This window comes from Loxodonta africana, chromosome 2 (assembly GCF_030014295.1).
Source record: "Loxodonta africana isolate mLoxAfr1 chromosome 2, mLoxAfr1.hap2, whole genome shotgun sequence".
In the NCBI taxonomy this organism is placed as follows: Eukaryota; Metazoa; Chordata; class Mammalia; order Proboscidea; family Elephantidae; genus Loxodonta; species Loxodonta africana.
In genome coordinates this window covers 153,310,002-153,325,170 of record NC_087343.1, presented here as the reverse complement: position 1 = coordinate 153,325,170, position 15,169 = coordinate 153,310,002, and the positions used below count along the sequence as shown (strand labels likewise).

Sequence of the window (15,169 nt, the reverse complement as noted above, 5' to 3'; positions counted from 1 at the left end):
AGTTGATGCCAACTTATAGTGGCCCTATAGGACAGAGTAGAACTGTTCCGTCGGGGTCCAAGGCTGTAAATCTTTACGGAAGCAGACCGCCAGGCACATCTTTCTCTCTCGGAGTGGCTGGTAGATTCCAAGAGCCCACCTTTGGGTTAGCAGTTGAGCGCTTTTAACTACTGCACTACTAGAACTCCAGAGATGAGAACAGATATGAAATACTAAATCTTGGCCCTTGTAATGTAAAGACCAGCAATTGGGGAAAATGGCCTAGAGTAATACAGGACAACAGAGTAGTGGCTCAAAGACTATGGGAAGGTGATCAACTTAAATTTTTAAATGGTATTTATTATTTTTAACCAAGCTGTTCAGTTATAAACTTGTAAGGACATTAATACTATGAGAAATCCTTTCCAGCGAAACAGAATTAAGTAATTTCTAAAGAAGATTTTTGTTTTTAATTTCTATTAGACTACAGGTACTACAGAATGCTGATGTGTTTTAATACAAACTTTCTTACAATGGATTTATGCCATCCTATACCTATAATGGAAACGCTGGTGGCATAGTGGTTAAGTGCTATGGCTGCTAACCAAAGGATCAGCAGTTCAAATACACCAGATGCTCCTTGGAAACTCTATGGGGCAGTTCCACTCTCTCCTATAGGGTTGCTATGAGTCGGAATTGACTCAACGGCACTGGGTTTGGTTTTTGGTTTGGTGTACCTATAATAGGAAACCCTGGTGGCGTAGTGGTTAAGTGCTACGGCCGCTAACCAAGAAGTCGGCAGTTTGAATTCACCAGGCACTCCTTGGAAACTCTATGGGGCAGTTCTACTCTGTCCTGTAGGGTCACTATGAGTTGGAATCGACTCGACGGCAGTGGGTTTGGTTTTTTGTATTTATACCTATAATAAGGAGCCCTTGTAATGGTTAAGTGCTCTGCTGTGGTTAAGTGCTCTGCTGCTAACTCAAAGTTCAGGAGTTGGAAGCCACCAGCCACTCTGCAGGAGAAGGATGTGGCAGTCTGCTTCCTTAAAGATTTACAACCTTGGAAACCCTACAGGGCAGTTCTACTCTGACCTATAGGGTTGTTATGAGTTGCAATTGACTTGATGGCAATAGGTTTGATTTTGGTTTTGGTTTCTACCTGTAATCACATAAAATACTAAAAACAAATCTGGGTACCCAGAACAAATATATACTCTGAAGACAAAGAAAACACATAAAATAATCATCTTTATGTCAATATACAATGATTCCTATTACAGTGGTAACAAGAGATGCAAATAGCAAGAAGATGTGGATTTGGTCATTTGTTCAATGCTTATAGAGTAAGCTCTATGCTTACAGAGTAGCTAAAATGATTCTGCCCTTTGAAGAGGAAGAACTTTTTAAAAAACTGAAATTTTTTATTTTCATAAAAAAGAAGATTTTAAATGGCTTGTTTAAGGATACTAAACCAGCGTAAAAATTTTAAATAATGGGATTATTATTATTCAAATTTACGAAATTATTAAAAGGTTAGACAAGCTACACATCAATGAGCCAAAGTAGAATCCATAGTCACTGAAGATGATGGACATTCAGTGTTCTTCTAACCAGTAATACCTATATTTTTTTAATGTAAAATATTTTAAAAATATTAAAGAAAATAAAATTTCAAATAAGTTTCAAACTGCAATTAGAATATGCACATATTTTGAAAATGTATCTGAAATTGTTCAAGTATGCATCTGGTGTGGCTGTGAATTTTTTAAAAACAATAAATGATGAAATTTCTAGATTTCTTTTAAAACTAAGCTCTAAATTATGCCTATAATACATTTAGAATGAAAAGTCCTAAAACTTCTCAGTTTCATCTAAGAAACAATACAAGAAAACCCAAGTTGTTGCATTACAAATTTTTTAAAATCATAATGAATATCCTAGTTGATTCTGGCACAGAATATTTTAAAGAACAGGCAACAGTAATTTTTAATATGCTTTTAAGAGAAACAAAGTATCAAAACCTAACTGTGGCAAAAGTTAAACTCTAAAATCTAACAAAGCATACAAATTGGTCTAGGATTGTGTTCTAATGGTTGACTTTTGCATACTTATTTAAAACCAAAGATTAAAAACAGCTCTCCAAAAACAAAGGTTCTTAGACAAGCCCACAAAATTTTATTTAACTTCAAGAACTAGCAAACCTAAACATACCTGTCGGATGCCAGGAATACACTTCCACTCCATGCAATGGGAGTAGAGTCTTTCATTTCCGAACACTAGAGGAATAGACTATTGCCCAAAACAGACACTAAGAGGGGGCAGCAAAGAATGGAGGACGAGTAAGAAGCCACTGCCTTGTTGGCCCAGCTAATAAAAATTATTACTTTTTCTCAAAATTCAGGGAATGGTCTTCATGCCTTACTCTGCTGCTGGCACGTCTTGAAATTATAAAATTAATTTATAGGTTTTAAATAGTAACCTTACCATACTTTCACATGCTTTCCACATTTTCTACAAAGAGCAAGTTTCAACTTTCACAACCAGGAAAAGAACTAATATTAAAATTGAGATGCTCTTCTCAGACAGCAAAAGCAAGGGATAGGCATGTATTTTAAAAGGTTAAAATCAATATATGAAATAATTTAAAAGAAAATAAAAGCTATACACATGAAGCTGTTAAATCTAACAGAATTCACAACAATGAAAAGCAAGTCAAAAGTTCAATAAGTGAACAATTATGGTTCATCAACTGGATGGAATATTATGCAAGAGTTATAAATTTAGACACTGTAGACTACAGAAAAGATGATAAAATGCACAGTGAAAACAGAAAACAACTGTATTATACTACGATTATAATTACATATAAATATGAAATAAAGATTGTAAAATAGAAAAATAAACAATATGTTAGGATAATAGCATTAACTTTGTATTTAGCAAGATATATAGTTATCTTAGCCTTTTTTATCTTATATTTTGAACATAAGAAAATACGGTAAATGCAAACAGTAATTATCTGTTCATTTAAAGCAACCCTTTAAAGGAACTCTAAAAAAAAAAATTATTATTTTTTTAATCATACTCTATTAACCTAATTCCAGGTGTTTAGGTACTGTAAAAATAAAACATTTAAAAATATTTCATAACAGATTTTTAACTCAGTCAAGATCAGTAAGGTTTTATTGTACATTACAGCACATTTAACAAATAGTTCCTCTTTTTCCTGCTTAAGGTTTTCAGAAGCACTCCTAACAAACAAGTTGAGAGTAACTTTGCTCTAGAAAAGGGGAAGGAAGAGAGAATGCAGAAAACAATTCAAAGGCTAGGAGTATTAAACTTTGTTTATAGTATCTAAGTTTTTATTCTTTACATATTTCAAGTGATGAAATACTTCAATTCCTAAGTTTTATAGATGACTGAAAACAACTCTAAAAAAAGAAAAAGATACAGAAAGGCAGAAGATTGAGACCTACTTAATATACCTCTGTCATTCTCAAACAAAAAAGTACACCCCTCAGAAATTTTAACCGATGGGATAGATCTTGATCAATAAGAAAGAATGCTAGTAATATTATTACAATATTTAGTGTTTGTAGAAATAATAAATAGTATAATCACACTATATATTCATTTTAGTCAATAATTATTTTCCAACAAATATTCTCAGGTACCTATCTGAGAATGTTATTGGAAGTGGTTTAAAAGGCAGTACTTGCATAGTTTTTTCTAAACGCTTGAAACTAACAAAGTTGATTCTCTACAACATTCGTTGCTGTGTATGTCTCATATAAAGTCTTAAGAAATATATATGGGAACTCTGGGAGAAACTCTAGTAAGCAGTTTAAAGCACTCTCTCAAAACAAAACTTAGTCAAAGCATAAATTTCAGCAAGAAGTATGAACCTTTAGGTGGAATATTATTTATACTTTTCCATATTTGTAAGGGTTATTATACACATGAACCTGCCTTCTAATTTGAAATTTTAGAAAATACTAAAAGATCAGAAAAAAATATACTGTTGTAATAATGTTGTTAGGAGGGTGATCAACAACAGTAGCTTTGTTTTTAAATGTCTAGTTAATCAAAGAAAGACTTAAACCTCAGTTCTCAGAGTTTTAAGAAACAAATCACTCAAAATGATTTGACAGGTTATTCTATCCTGTGAATATATCACTGAATTTGTGGTATTTCTGATAAAAGGCAGTTTAAAAAGTGCAGGACTATCAAATGGGGGTGGTGTGTGAGGAAGAAACAAACTAACGGTTTTGCTAAGGAAAAGAAACAGTATACCCTATTAAACATTAAGTATTTTCAAATACATTTAATTCATGCAAAAAACTAGAACAAGTAGCCACGCTTTAAAAATATATATTTTATACAAAGCATATGAACTATTGACCTTTACTGGTATTTTCTAAATGTTAAAAATAAATGAGTAACGATGGCAACTAACAAGTTCCTGAAGGAGTCCCTTGGTGGTGCAAATGACTAATGTGCTCAGCTGCTAACTGAAAGGTTGAAGGTTCAAGTCCACCCAGAGATATCTTGGAAGAAAGGCCTCGTGGTCAACTTCAGGAAAATCAGCCATTAAAAATCCTATGGAGCACAGTTCTACTCTGACATACATGGGATAGCCTTGAATTGAGTCGAATTGAGGGCCACTGGTTTAAGTTCCTGAAAGGAATTATTCTCTCCTTCACTTTTGAGTCTGCTTATGCAAGACTCCCCCAACACTGGGAAAACATCAGGTGCTTTTTCCCTTTTCCCTTAGCTCCTCCTACTGCCCTTAAAGAATTAATATTTTTCTGAGGTGATATCTTGACTTCCCAAAGGTCCCATATGCTACCATAGCACTTATGCTTACATCTATCTCATAGTCAGTAGAAGTTAAGAAGTACTTTCCTCATCTGTGAAGCATAGCCACCATACTATTTCTCAGCTGAGCCTAGATGGAGCCCCAGAATCCTCTTTAATATGGAATCACTATGAGTTGGAATTGACTCGATGGCAACTGGTTTGGTTTTATTTTGTTTGGATTGAGATATAATTGACATACGATAAACTGTATATGTTTAAAATGTGTAATTTGATATGCTTTCACTTATATATACATTCACAAAACCATTACCAAAATCAAGACAATAAACATATATATCAACCTTTGCAATAAATAAGTAAACGAGTATTAACATTCACACAGAAATATTTAAGATTAAAAATATCTTACTAAATCTGCCCCTGCCTGAAGTAAAACGTCTGCAACATCTGTATGTCCGTTTTCACAAGCATAGGTTAAGGCTGTGTCACCTGTTGCTGTTGTAGCATGAACGTTAGCACCTAGCAAACAAACACAAAAAAATCATATATTTATTTTATGAACTGTAAAATTATATATTAGCTAGCCCAATTTTGCAACCTGGTGAAACTGATGAACTCAAAATGTAAAAATATTAGAGTGTGTTTTAAGTATCCTGATTTTTATTTAAATATGCTTTGTAAAAATACTTTTAGCCACACAGAAAGAAACTATACCAAATGATCTTAAAACACAGCAAATTGCCTGTATATCCGTAGGAAAATATACCCTAAGGAATAAAAGAGGTACAAAAACACAAAATATTAAACACTGTTCAGATCATATTAGCGGTAGTGCTGGTTTGTATTTTGAGACAGTTCTACGGATATCGTGATATAAATCAAATGAGTATTTGGTAAGGACAGAAATTTTTGGCATGCTTGAGAAACAGATATAAGATTATTGAGGTTAAATAAAATCTCTATGGTTCTGATGGACATAACTCATGATGTATTTTATCTTTAAGAAAATTACACATTCCTAACTAAAACAGCTTAGAAACAATGAGAGACCAATGAGAAATAGCACCTCTAGCTTAGATTATGGTCTCTTAATACCATTTCCTAGTAAGTAGAATTAGGGCATTTGAGAGAAATGGTTTGTTCCAAGACTGGGGTAAGAACTACAGAAGATGAGGCTGAAACATCTTGCCATATCAGAAAGCAAAGAAATGATCATTGACTATACTGAGGTCCCATCAAAAAAATTTAAGAGCTAACCTTATTGACCACAGATAGTCAAACTGTCTAATCCTTAGACAATTTTTACATCAAAAAGAATGATGACTGTGATGGAGTAAAAACCATGATATATGTTTAAATTTAGAAGTACAAAATGATGTTCAACTTAAAAAAAAAAATTCCACTGGTTACCTGTCAGGGATGCTAGAGGACCACTTCATTATTTTGGAACTAGTAAATGAAAGGAAAAAAATCAAACATCTATTCTGCCATTCCTCTATAATCTGTACCTAAGGGTAATCAAATAGTTAAGGGGAAGTTTCTCTTTCTCGGCATATTCTAGATTAAAAAAAAAAAAAGGAAGGAATAACAGAATTCAGAATATCACCACTTTATAACTACCAATTAATTAATCTAAGCAATGATCACCAATGGCTATTAATATCACAAAAAGAGAGGCAATCAGACATTACTTCCTGAAGAAAGTGCACAAATTCCACCTATGAAGTAGCTGTGTCAAAAAAAACAAAAACAGAATTCAATCAAGCCTCTAGATCTAACTACTAATTTATGGGATATCCAAGGAACAGAATAATAAGTTACATAAAATCATGGAGGTGCAATCAGCAATCCATATGCATAAAAGCCTAAAGATAAACATTTCATTTTTTCAACCAAAAATTGCAAGGAAAAAAAACGATGGAAGGGGAGCACACGAATTTAGAAAAATTTAAGAGATATATCAATCAATATCGATATATAAATTTTATTTGAATCCTGGTTCAAACAAGTCGGTAAGCACACACGTACACATTTACAAGACTATCAGGGAAATATAAAAACTGCTTAGATATTTGATGATTCTAAGAAATTATTAAAATTTCTTTAAAATATTATCATTTAAAAATACATACTAAAATATTTACAATTTTATAAAAATAAATTTATTTTTTGAATAATTTATTTTCAAATTTAGAGTGTTAAATTTAAAATATTTGAATAATTTCATAAAAATAAATAGGGAATGGGGAGAGGTTATATATGAAATAAAACTGGCCATGAATTAAAAATTATTAAAGCTGAGTGATGGGTTTGATGGGTTCATTACACTATTTTCTTTAAGTTAAAAAAACATCATAACAAAGAGGTATTTAAAATTTTTTTAATTATAGAGGCAGTAGTATTAAAAGGGAAACCCTGGTGGCGTAGTGGTTAAGTGCTACGGCTGCTAACCAAAGGTCTGGCAGTTCGAATCCACCAGGTGCTCCCTGGAAGCTCTATGGGGCAGTTCTACTCTGTCCTATAGGGCCACTATGAGTCGGAATCGACTTGATGGCACTGGAGCTGGAGTATTAAAAGACCTACTGGATTTTCCTTTAGTGCTACACTACAAGAACTTCGTAAATAAATCACACTCAAATATGGGGAAAATTTTTTTTAGGTAGTGATTATATAAAGAAAGTGATTCTCAAACCTCTGTAATAGCTCTGGGAACTAACTACTTCAAATCAACAAAAGGAGCTAAATATAAGAATCACTGATGATGAAATAGAAAAACAAGTTTGAATATTGGCTCTGTCATGTATTAGCTTGGTTACCTTAGTGAAATTATGTAACATCATTGGGCATTCATTTCCCTATGTATAAAAAAAAAAAAGAATGTGTTTAATACTTCTTATTACACTGGGACCTGTGATGATAAATAGAGATAATATAAGAACTAAGCAAAATGTCTGGTTTTCAATAATTTCTTAATAAACATTTATTCCTTTTTTTAAAAACCTCGTACAACAGCATGACTCTAGTTATAAGAGGCATCTGGGAAGAATACAGAAAGGTAACACTGGTAGAGAAAGACTCCTGAATGGGACATGGACAGTAACTAAAAGTGATGGGGCAGGGGTGGGGACAATGACTGAATAATATATACACTAACTACATATGAAAAAAAAACTGGTTGCCATTTAGTCGATTCTGACTCACAGCCACCCTATAGGACAGAACAGAAATGCCCAACAGGGTTTCCAAGGAGTGGTTGGGGGTTGAACTGCCAACCTTTTGGTTAGCAGCCAAGCTCTTAACCACCGCACCACAAGTGATTAATAATATTTGAGTCAGGGAAGAGGTCAGCTTTTATGGTTGGTTGGTGTATTAGTTCAAAATCTAAACAATCATCCAAAACATTAAGAATCTAGTTTAAGAAATGATGTCAATAATGATTGAAAGGAAAAATTGAGCCTGGGCTATATCTAATGTTATCAGTAAAGGCCCAAAAGATGAATTAAGTGTAACTAAATATTGATCCAGATAGTTTACATCTATCTGGATCAATTTCTTCTAGTGCATTCTTACTTTGCTTTTCACAACTACAAATATTTTACGTAAAAATACATTTATGCTATTAGCCAAGAGTGTAATACTTGGTTGCTATCGCTTAATAGTATTTATCGCTTAATAGTATATAAAGCACAAATTATTTTTAAACTAAGTACTTCTGCCAAGAAACATAAAATTCCCACTTACTGTTTGTTTCTGTTTTCTGTGCAGACTTGGAAATGTCAAGAAATAAACAAATTATAACCTCTATGTCTTTCCCACCTCCTCTTGTTAGCAGAAACTAGGAAGGAATCACTTCACTCTTCTAGAAGCCACAAACCATTTAATGGAGAGAGGTCAATGGCAAGCCTTATGGTCACTTAGCAAACATAACAATAGGAACTCTTTTGAAAAGTGACATTTTTGGAAATTTAGGAGCCTAAGAAGAGCAGTTAAATTGTGAAACTGTCTTTCAACTTTTGCAGAAACTAAAAAGTTGAGGTAAATTGTTCAAATTAAGAAAGTAACATACATCTTTTTCTAAAAGACATTTTTAAAGCCACGTACCAGCAGCTAGCAAATATTTAACCAACTCCAGGTGTCCCTCCTGAGCAGCCTCCATCAGAGGTGTGGAGCAGCCAAGTTCTATGTCAGCCCCTGCTTTAATCAGGAAGTCTGCAACCTCTGAAAATCCTCCACAGCAAGCCAAGGTAAGAGCAGTTTCTTGAGTTTCTTCTGTCTGCGCATTTATATTTGCTCCTGGAAAAAACATAAAAATAGATAAAACTAATTGTCAAAGTGTTACGATAAACATATTATTGTTCTAAACTGTGATAATAATCTATATTCTCTGCTTCTGTGCCTCCTTTCAGGGCATTGATAATTTCATCATCAATGCAAAAAAAAAAAAATTTTTTTTAGTTGTAGTAAATATTGATACTGACACAAAAGACTCAAAGGAAACATTATTTTCTTTTTTTTAAAGAAGTAAAACTGCCATACCTTGTGCTAGGAGTAGTGCCACCATCTCTTCATGTCCTTCCCGAGCAGCTTCCATCAGTGGAGTATATCCTTCATCATTAACTTCTTCAAGATTTGCTCCCCTTTCAATAAGTAGAGCTGCCAGTTCAACGTGCCCCCCACAGGCAGCTAGCGTTAATGGGGACTCGAATGAATCTGCAGGCATATTCACTTGAGCACCGCTATCCAAAAGCAAACGTGCTACCTCTACATGTCCATCCTGCAGGTTTTCAGAAGTAAAGAAGAGGGGAATTTTTTTTGTTGTTTCGAGATTTTTTTTTTTTTTTTTAATAGTGGAGAAGAGAAACAAGAGATTAGGAAAAGACAGAAAGGAGGAAAAAAGGAAAAAAAGTTTCAGCTTAGATGTATATATATTACCATGTCTATCTGAGTACTTTGAGATCTGCCTTACCAAAGGTCCATTAAAATTATTTTACCTTACTTTTGAGCAAGCCCAAAATTTTTGACAAGAATCAGACTTGGTGACATACAGTTACAATTCCAAATGATTTTGAACGTTCGTATTCTTTGATTTAACAAAAAATTGTTAAATCTATAGTCAACAGTACCTGAAAATAATTACTGTTTATACTCCTGCTGGATCAAATACAGCCATATCCTCAAACTTAAGTGTCACGTTTAAGTGCAGAAATGGTATTAGCTCTATTTTAGAAACAAAGGCTTGACAAAAAAATAACACAACAAATTCTGTGAAGTCATTATCACTTGGGATTATGTCACCAAGGTAAACCTCTATGGATCGATACTACCCTATATTTTTCCTCATTACAACAGCTTGTTGCAATGAGGCAAAGAATTTTACAAAGATGTAAAATAAAGACCTTATTCATTTGTAAATGATTTTTCCATGCGTCCATCTGCACAGATAGTAAGGCAATAAACAATAAGACATTTTTATGGAGGGTATCCATTCTACCCCTCTTTCACCATAAACACCCTTCTTTCAGTTTCAAATGCTTGACTTTCAAATTTTATATAGGCCTTAACTCCTGCTGTGCTATATAAAGTCTAATGCTATGTTGTTCTGCATTTCAAAAATGACCAAAATATTGGTAATAAGAAGTAAAGACTGAGTACGAAAATAAGATTTTATAAGGTTGGCAATTCTTAATTATAAAAGATCTTAATTAAATGTTAGGTTTCAGCATCCATTAAGAGTTTCATTATACTTAACTAAATGACTAGCCCAGTTTTAATCACTTTTGATACGATGCCAAAAAGAAATGACTTTACATTAAAATTTTAGTTTTACTAATACTTCGAATACATGTAAAATAAAATACATTTTAACCAAATTACTGTATTGAATTATCTGGTGTTTAAAATACATCTCTATTTGAAAAGAAAACAAGGATCTATAAGTGTCTACAGATCAGGGAACTGCTGTTTGCCTAGCCCTTCCAGGTTCCCAATAAATTTTTACTTTGTCTTTAAAGATTCTTTATAGATTTTGCTAACATATCTTCAGTATCTACCTTAATAGAGGAATTGTGCTAGACACTTCTAATATTAATGAACAATATTATATTTACTACAGGCAAAAAAAAAAAAAAATCCAATCTTAAAGTCTAACATCAGTATTAGAAAAAAATTTTTTTTAATTTTAAGACTCTGGTCTCAGCCATGGAGGAGTAGTTGGTACTGGACTTACTCTTCCACGATCCCAAAAAACCCAAACCTATTGCTATCGAGTCAATTCCAACTCATAGCAACCCTATAGGACAGAGTAGAACTGCCCCATAGGGTTTCCAAGAGTGGTTGGTAGATTTGAAATGCTGATCTTTTGGTTAGCAGCCAAGCTCCTAACCACTGTGCCACCAGGGATCCCTTCTACCATAAACAACTATAAAAGCTGGGGAAAAAATATAAAGGAACTGTTTGGACGCACTGGACAGCAACCACACCATGGCTATGATCACTGAAAGGAGGGAACAATGAGATGAACCCTACATTCATTTCACCCATTCCCCTGTGGGCATCTTCTAAACCACAGCCCAGGGAAAGAGAATATAAACAGAGAGTGACCATCTCTGTGGGCAAAGGAAACAAAAATCAGAATACAGGGCTGCCAAGATAGCTAGGGTTTAGGGAGTGGGGGCAAGGTGCTAGAAAAAAAGAAAAACATAGAGAAGGAGCCTCAAATAGCTATATAAAATTCTTCTAAGATACTTGGGCAACTCCTGAGCTGAGCACGCCAAAGATGAGACTCCGAAATGCCAAGCAGACAATAGCTGCTGCAAGGCTGGAGACTTTGCAAATTCAGGCTCAGCCAGAGTTGAGATACTTTGGTGAATACCCCAGGCTTTCAACTGAGATGATAGAAGGCCATACCAAAAGAGTAAGGACCACACACAAGGAATAAGGACAAAGCCAAAAATCAAGTCTCAATAGAATCGAAGTGATCTTCTGGCAATTTAAATGCCTGCCAGAACAAAATACAATATTTTTAAGAGGAGGACCCCATAATAAGGAGCCTCCAAAACGTACCACCTGCAATGTATGACTTGTAATAAAAAATTACTAGACAATATGAAGAAAAAATGATAATCAAAAGATAAAATAAACATATACAGTAGACCCAGGAGTGACTCAAATAGCAGAAAAGGATTTCAAAAATAACTACTAATACGTTAAGGAAAATAAAAGAGAAAATGGATGAAAAAGTAAATTTCAACATAGGATCAGAACATAAAAATACCATGTCATATTAAATGTAAATGCTCTAAACAAACCAATCAAAAGACAGAGATTAGTAAAGTGGATAAAACATTTTGCAAACATATGCTGTCTATAAGAAACTTTCTTCAAATACATTGTAAAAACATTGTAGGTAGGTTGAAAATAAAAGGATAAAAAAGATGTATCATGGAGCCGGGGCCAAAATGGCAGAATAGCCAGATGCTTCCTCTTACAACAAAGACCCAAAAAAACAAGTGAAATGATTATATTCATGACAAGCGAGAAGCCCTAAACATCTAAGGCAAAGTTAGAAAAAGGACTGAGTGGCAGGGAGCGGGAGAGACGGTTTAGAAGCAAAGAGGAACTACCAGACGTGAAACACGGGGATCCTTCAGACACCATTCCCAGGAGTGGCTAAAGCCGGCTGGTGGTAGCGTTCACCTGCAGTTTCCTCAGGGAAAAGCAGCCAGCCACACAGCCTACTCATACCTCCGGAACCAGAGAAGAACGGCACTCTCAGCAAAAGCTAAGTACTTGCGAATATTTTAACGCGTTCTCAGCCCCCATGCCGGCTTCAATGTCTGTTGATTTCCCTGGGCCTGAGATAGGCCCTATTAAGCACCCTCAGCCATCTTCCCAGCCTTGGAGTAGGAATAATTTCACAATTGGGGGAAAAGATGATTTGCCAGCTCCACTAGCCGGGGGAGCTCAAGACAGAAGCAGCTTCTACCCAGGCATAAATGGTCCGTGGACTGTGAACACCATTCCCCACTGCATGGTCCTGTGTGGGCCTATTTCAGGAGAATACGCCTTTGTAGGCAGACTGCAACTGTTTCAGCTATGCAGTGAAGAGGTGGGTGTTTGATATTTGACACCGCTTTGCTTATTAAACAGGGTCCTCACCTACCTGCATCAAGGGCATAAGGACAGGTGGCTCCACTCAGGCCACCCAGCCACCCGCGACAGAAGCCCAAGGCTAACTGGTACCTCCCACTCCTTAAAACCAAAAGCATTGAGTACCCATGGTCCATCTGCAGAACCCACCCACCTGTACGCTCTAGGGAACAGGAATATGCTTTCCTCAAAGACACCCAGTGGACGGTTCTAAGCCCCCTGCCTTGTTTAGTGCATGACCCTTTCTGCAACCTGATACTGGTTCCTATACCAATCACCCCTGCCCCTCTAATACTGTAGGACAGAGCCTGTACCACACACTTGATGATCAACTACCTGGACACCTGAGCTAAATTCATACAAGAAAAGTGAATGGACTCCTATACTGATATACCTGATAACAGCTCCAGCCATCTGGTGACAGGAAGTCAGAGCTTCAAAGGTGAAAATAATCAGGCTAGCTCACTCGAGCAACCAATTTGGGCATATCAAAACGAAACAATAAGCCAGGATACAGTAAGCAAACATAAAATAAACTAATACAATAACCTATAGATGGCTCAGAGACAATAGTCAATATCAAGTCACATGAAGAAGTGGACCATGAACACTTCAGCAAGCTCTCAAAACAAAGAATCAATGAATCTTCTGGATGAAGGTGCCTTCCTGGGGTTACCGGACGCAGAATTCAAAAGATTAACATACAGAGCTCTTCAAGACATCAGGAATGAGATTAGGAAGATCAGGCAATACGCAGAACAAGCCAAAAAACACACAGATAAAGTAGATGAATAAATTAAAAAGGTTATTCAAGAACATAATGAAAAATTTAATAAGCTGCAAGAATCCACAGAGAGACAGCAATCAGAAGTTCAGAAGATTAATAATAAAATATCCTAGAGAAATATATCCTACAGATATATGCACATCCATGGTCATTGCAGCACTGTTTACAAGAGCAAAAAGATGGAAGCAACCAAGGTGCCCATCAACGGATGAATGGATAAATAAACTATGGTATATTCACACAATGGAATACTACGCATCAATAAAGAACAGTGATGAATCCATGAAACATTTCATAACATGGAGGAATCTGGAAGCCATTATGGTGAGTGAAATCAGTCAGCTGCAAAAGGACAAACATTGTATGAGACCACTATTATAAGAACTCAAGAAATAGTTTAAACAGAGAAGAAAATATTCTTTGATGGTTGAGATGGGTAAGGGAGGGAGAGCGGTATTTACTAATCGGATAGTAGGTAAGAACTATTTTAGGTGAAGGAAAAGACAACACAGTGTACGGGAGAGGTCAGCACAACTGGACTAAACCAAAAGCAAAGAAGTTTCGTGAATAAACTGAACACTTCAAAGGCCAGTGTAGCAGGGGTGGGGGTTTGGGGACCATGGTTTCAGGGGACATCTAAGTCAATTGGCATGATGAAATCTATTAAGAACACATTCTGCATCCCACTGTGGAGAGTGGCTTCTGGGGCTTAGACACTAGCAAGTGGACATCTAAGATACATCAATGGGTCTCACTCCACCTGGAGCAAAGGAGAATGAACACCAAAGACACAAGGTAATTATGAGTTCAAGAGACAGAAAGGACCACATAAACCAGAGACTGCATCAGCCTGAGACCAGAAGAGGTTGATAGTGCCTGGGTACAACCAATGACTGCCCTGGCAGGGAGCACAACAGAGAGCCCCTAAGGGAGCAGGAGAGTAGTGGTATGCAGATCCCAAATTCTCGTAGAGCGACCAGACTTAATGGTCTGAACAAGACTAGAAGTACGCTGGAGGTCATGGTCCCCAGGCCTTCTATTAGCTCAAGGCAGGAACCATTCCTAAAGCTAACTCTTCAGACAGGGATTGGACTAGACTATGGGATAGACAATGATACTGGTGAAGAATGAGCTTCTTGGATCAAGTAGACACATGAGGCTATGTTGGCATCTACTGTCTGAAGGGGAGATGAAAGGGCAGAGAGGGTCAGAAGCTGGCCAAACGGACACAAAAAGAGAGAGTGGAGGGAAGGAGTGTGCTGTCTTATTAGGGGAGAGCAATCAGGAGAATATAACAAGGTGTTTATAAATTTTTGTATGAGAGTCCGACTTGATTTGTAAACTTTCACTTAAAGCACAATAAAAAAAAAAAAAAAAAGACTGCTGCCTTCAATATGGATTACAATTCAACAACAACAACAACAAAGGAAGA

At 35.7% G+C, this 15,169-nt stretch overlaps 1 protein-coding gene across 12 annotated transcripts in view; it reads right to left on the bottom strand.

Annotated features, from left to right (window-relative positions):
- ANKHD1 (ankyrin repeat and KH domain containing 1) overlaps window positions 1–15,169 on the bottom strand; it is a 161,139-nt gene that overhangs the window by 68,057 nt on the left and 77,913 nt on the right. For all 12 annotated transcript variants that reach the window (XM_064277089.1, XM_064277118.1, XM_064277097.1 and 9 more), the window contains exons 8-10: window positions 9,339–9,576; window positions 8,904–9,095; window positions 5,212–5,321 (exon numbers count right to left, since the gene is read on the bottom strand). In XM_064277089.1, the coding sequence (XP_064133159.1) occupies window positions 5,212–5,321; window positions 8,904–9,095; window positions 9,339–9,576 (540 nt within the window). The remainder of the gene's footprint in view (window positions 1–5,211; window positions 5,322–8,903; window positions 9,096–9,338; window positions 9,577–15,169) is intronic.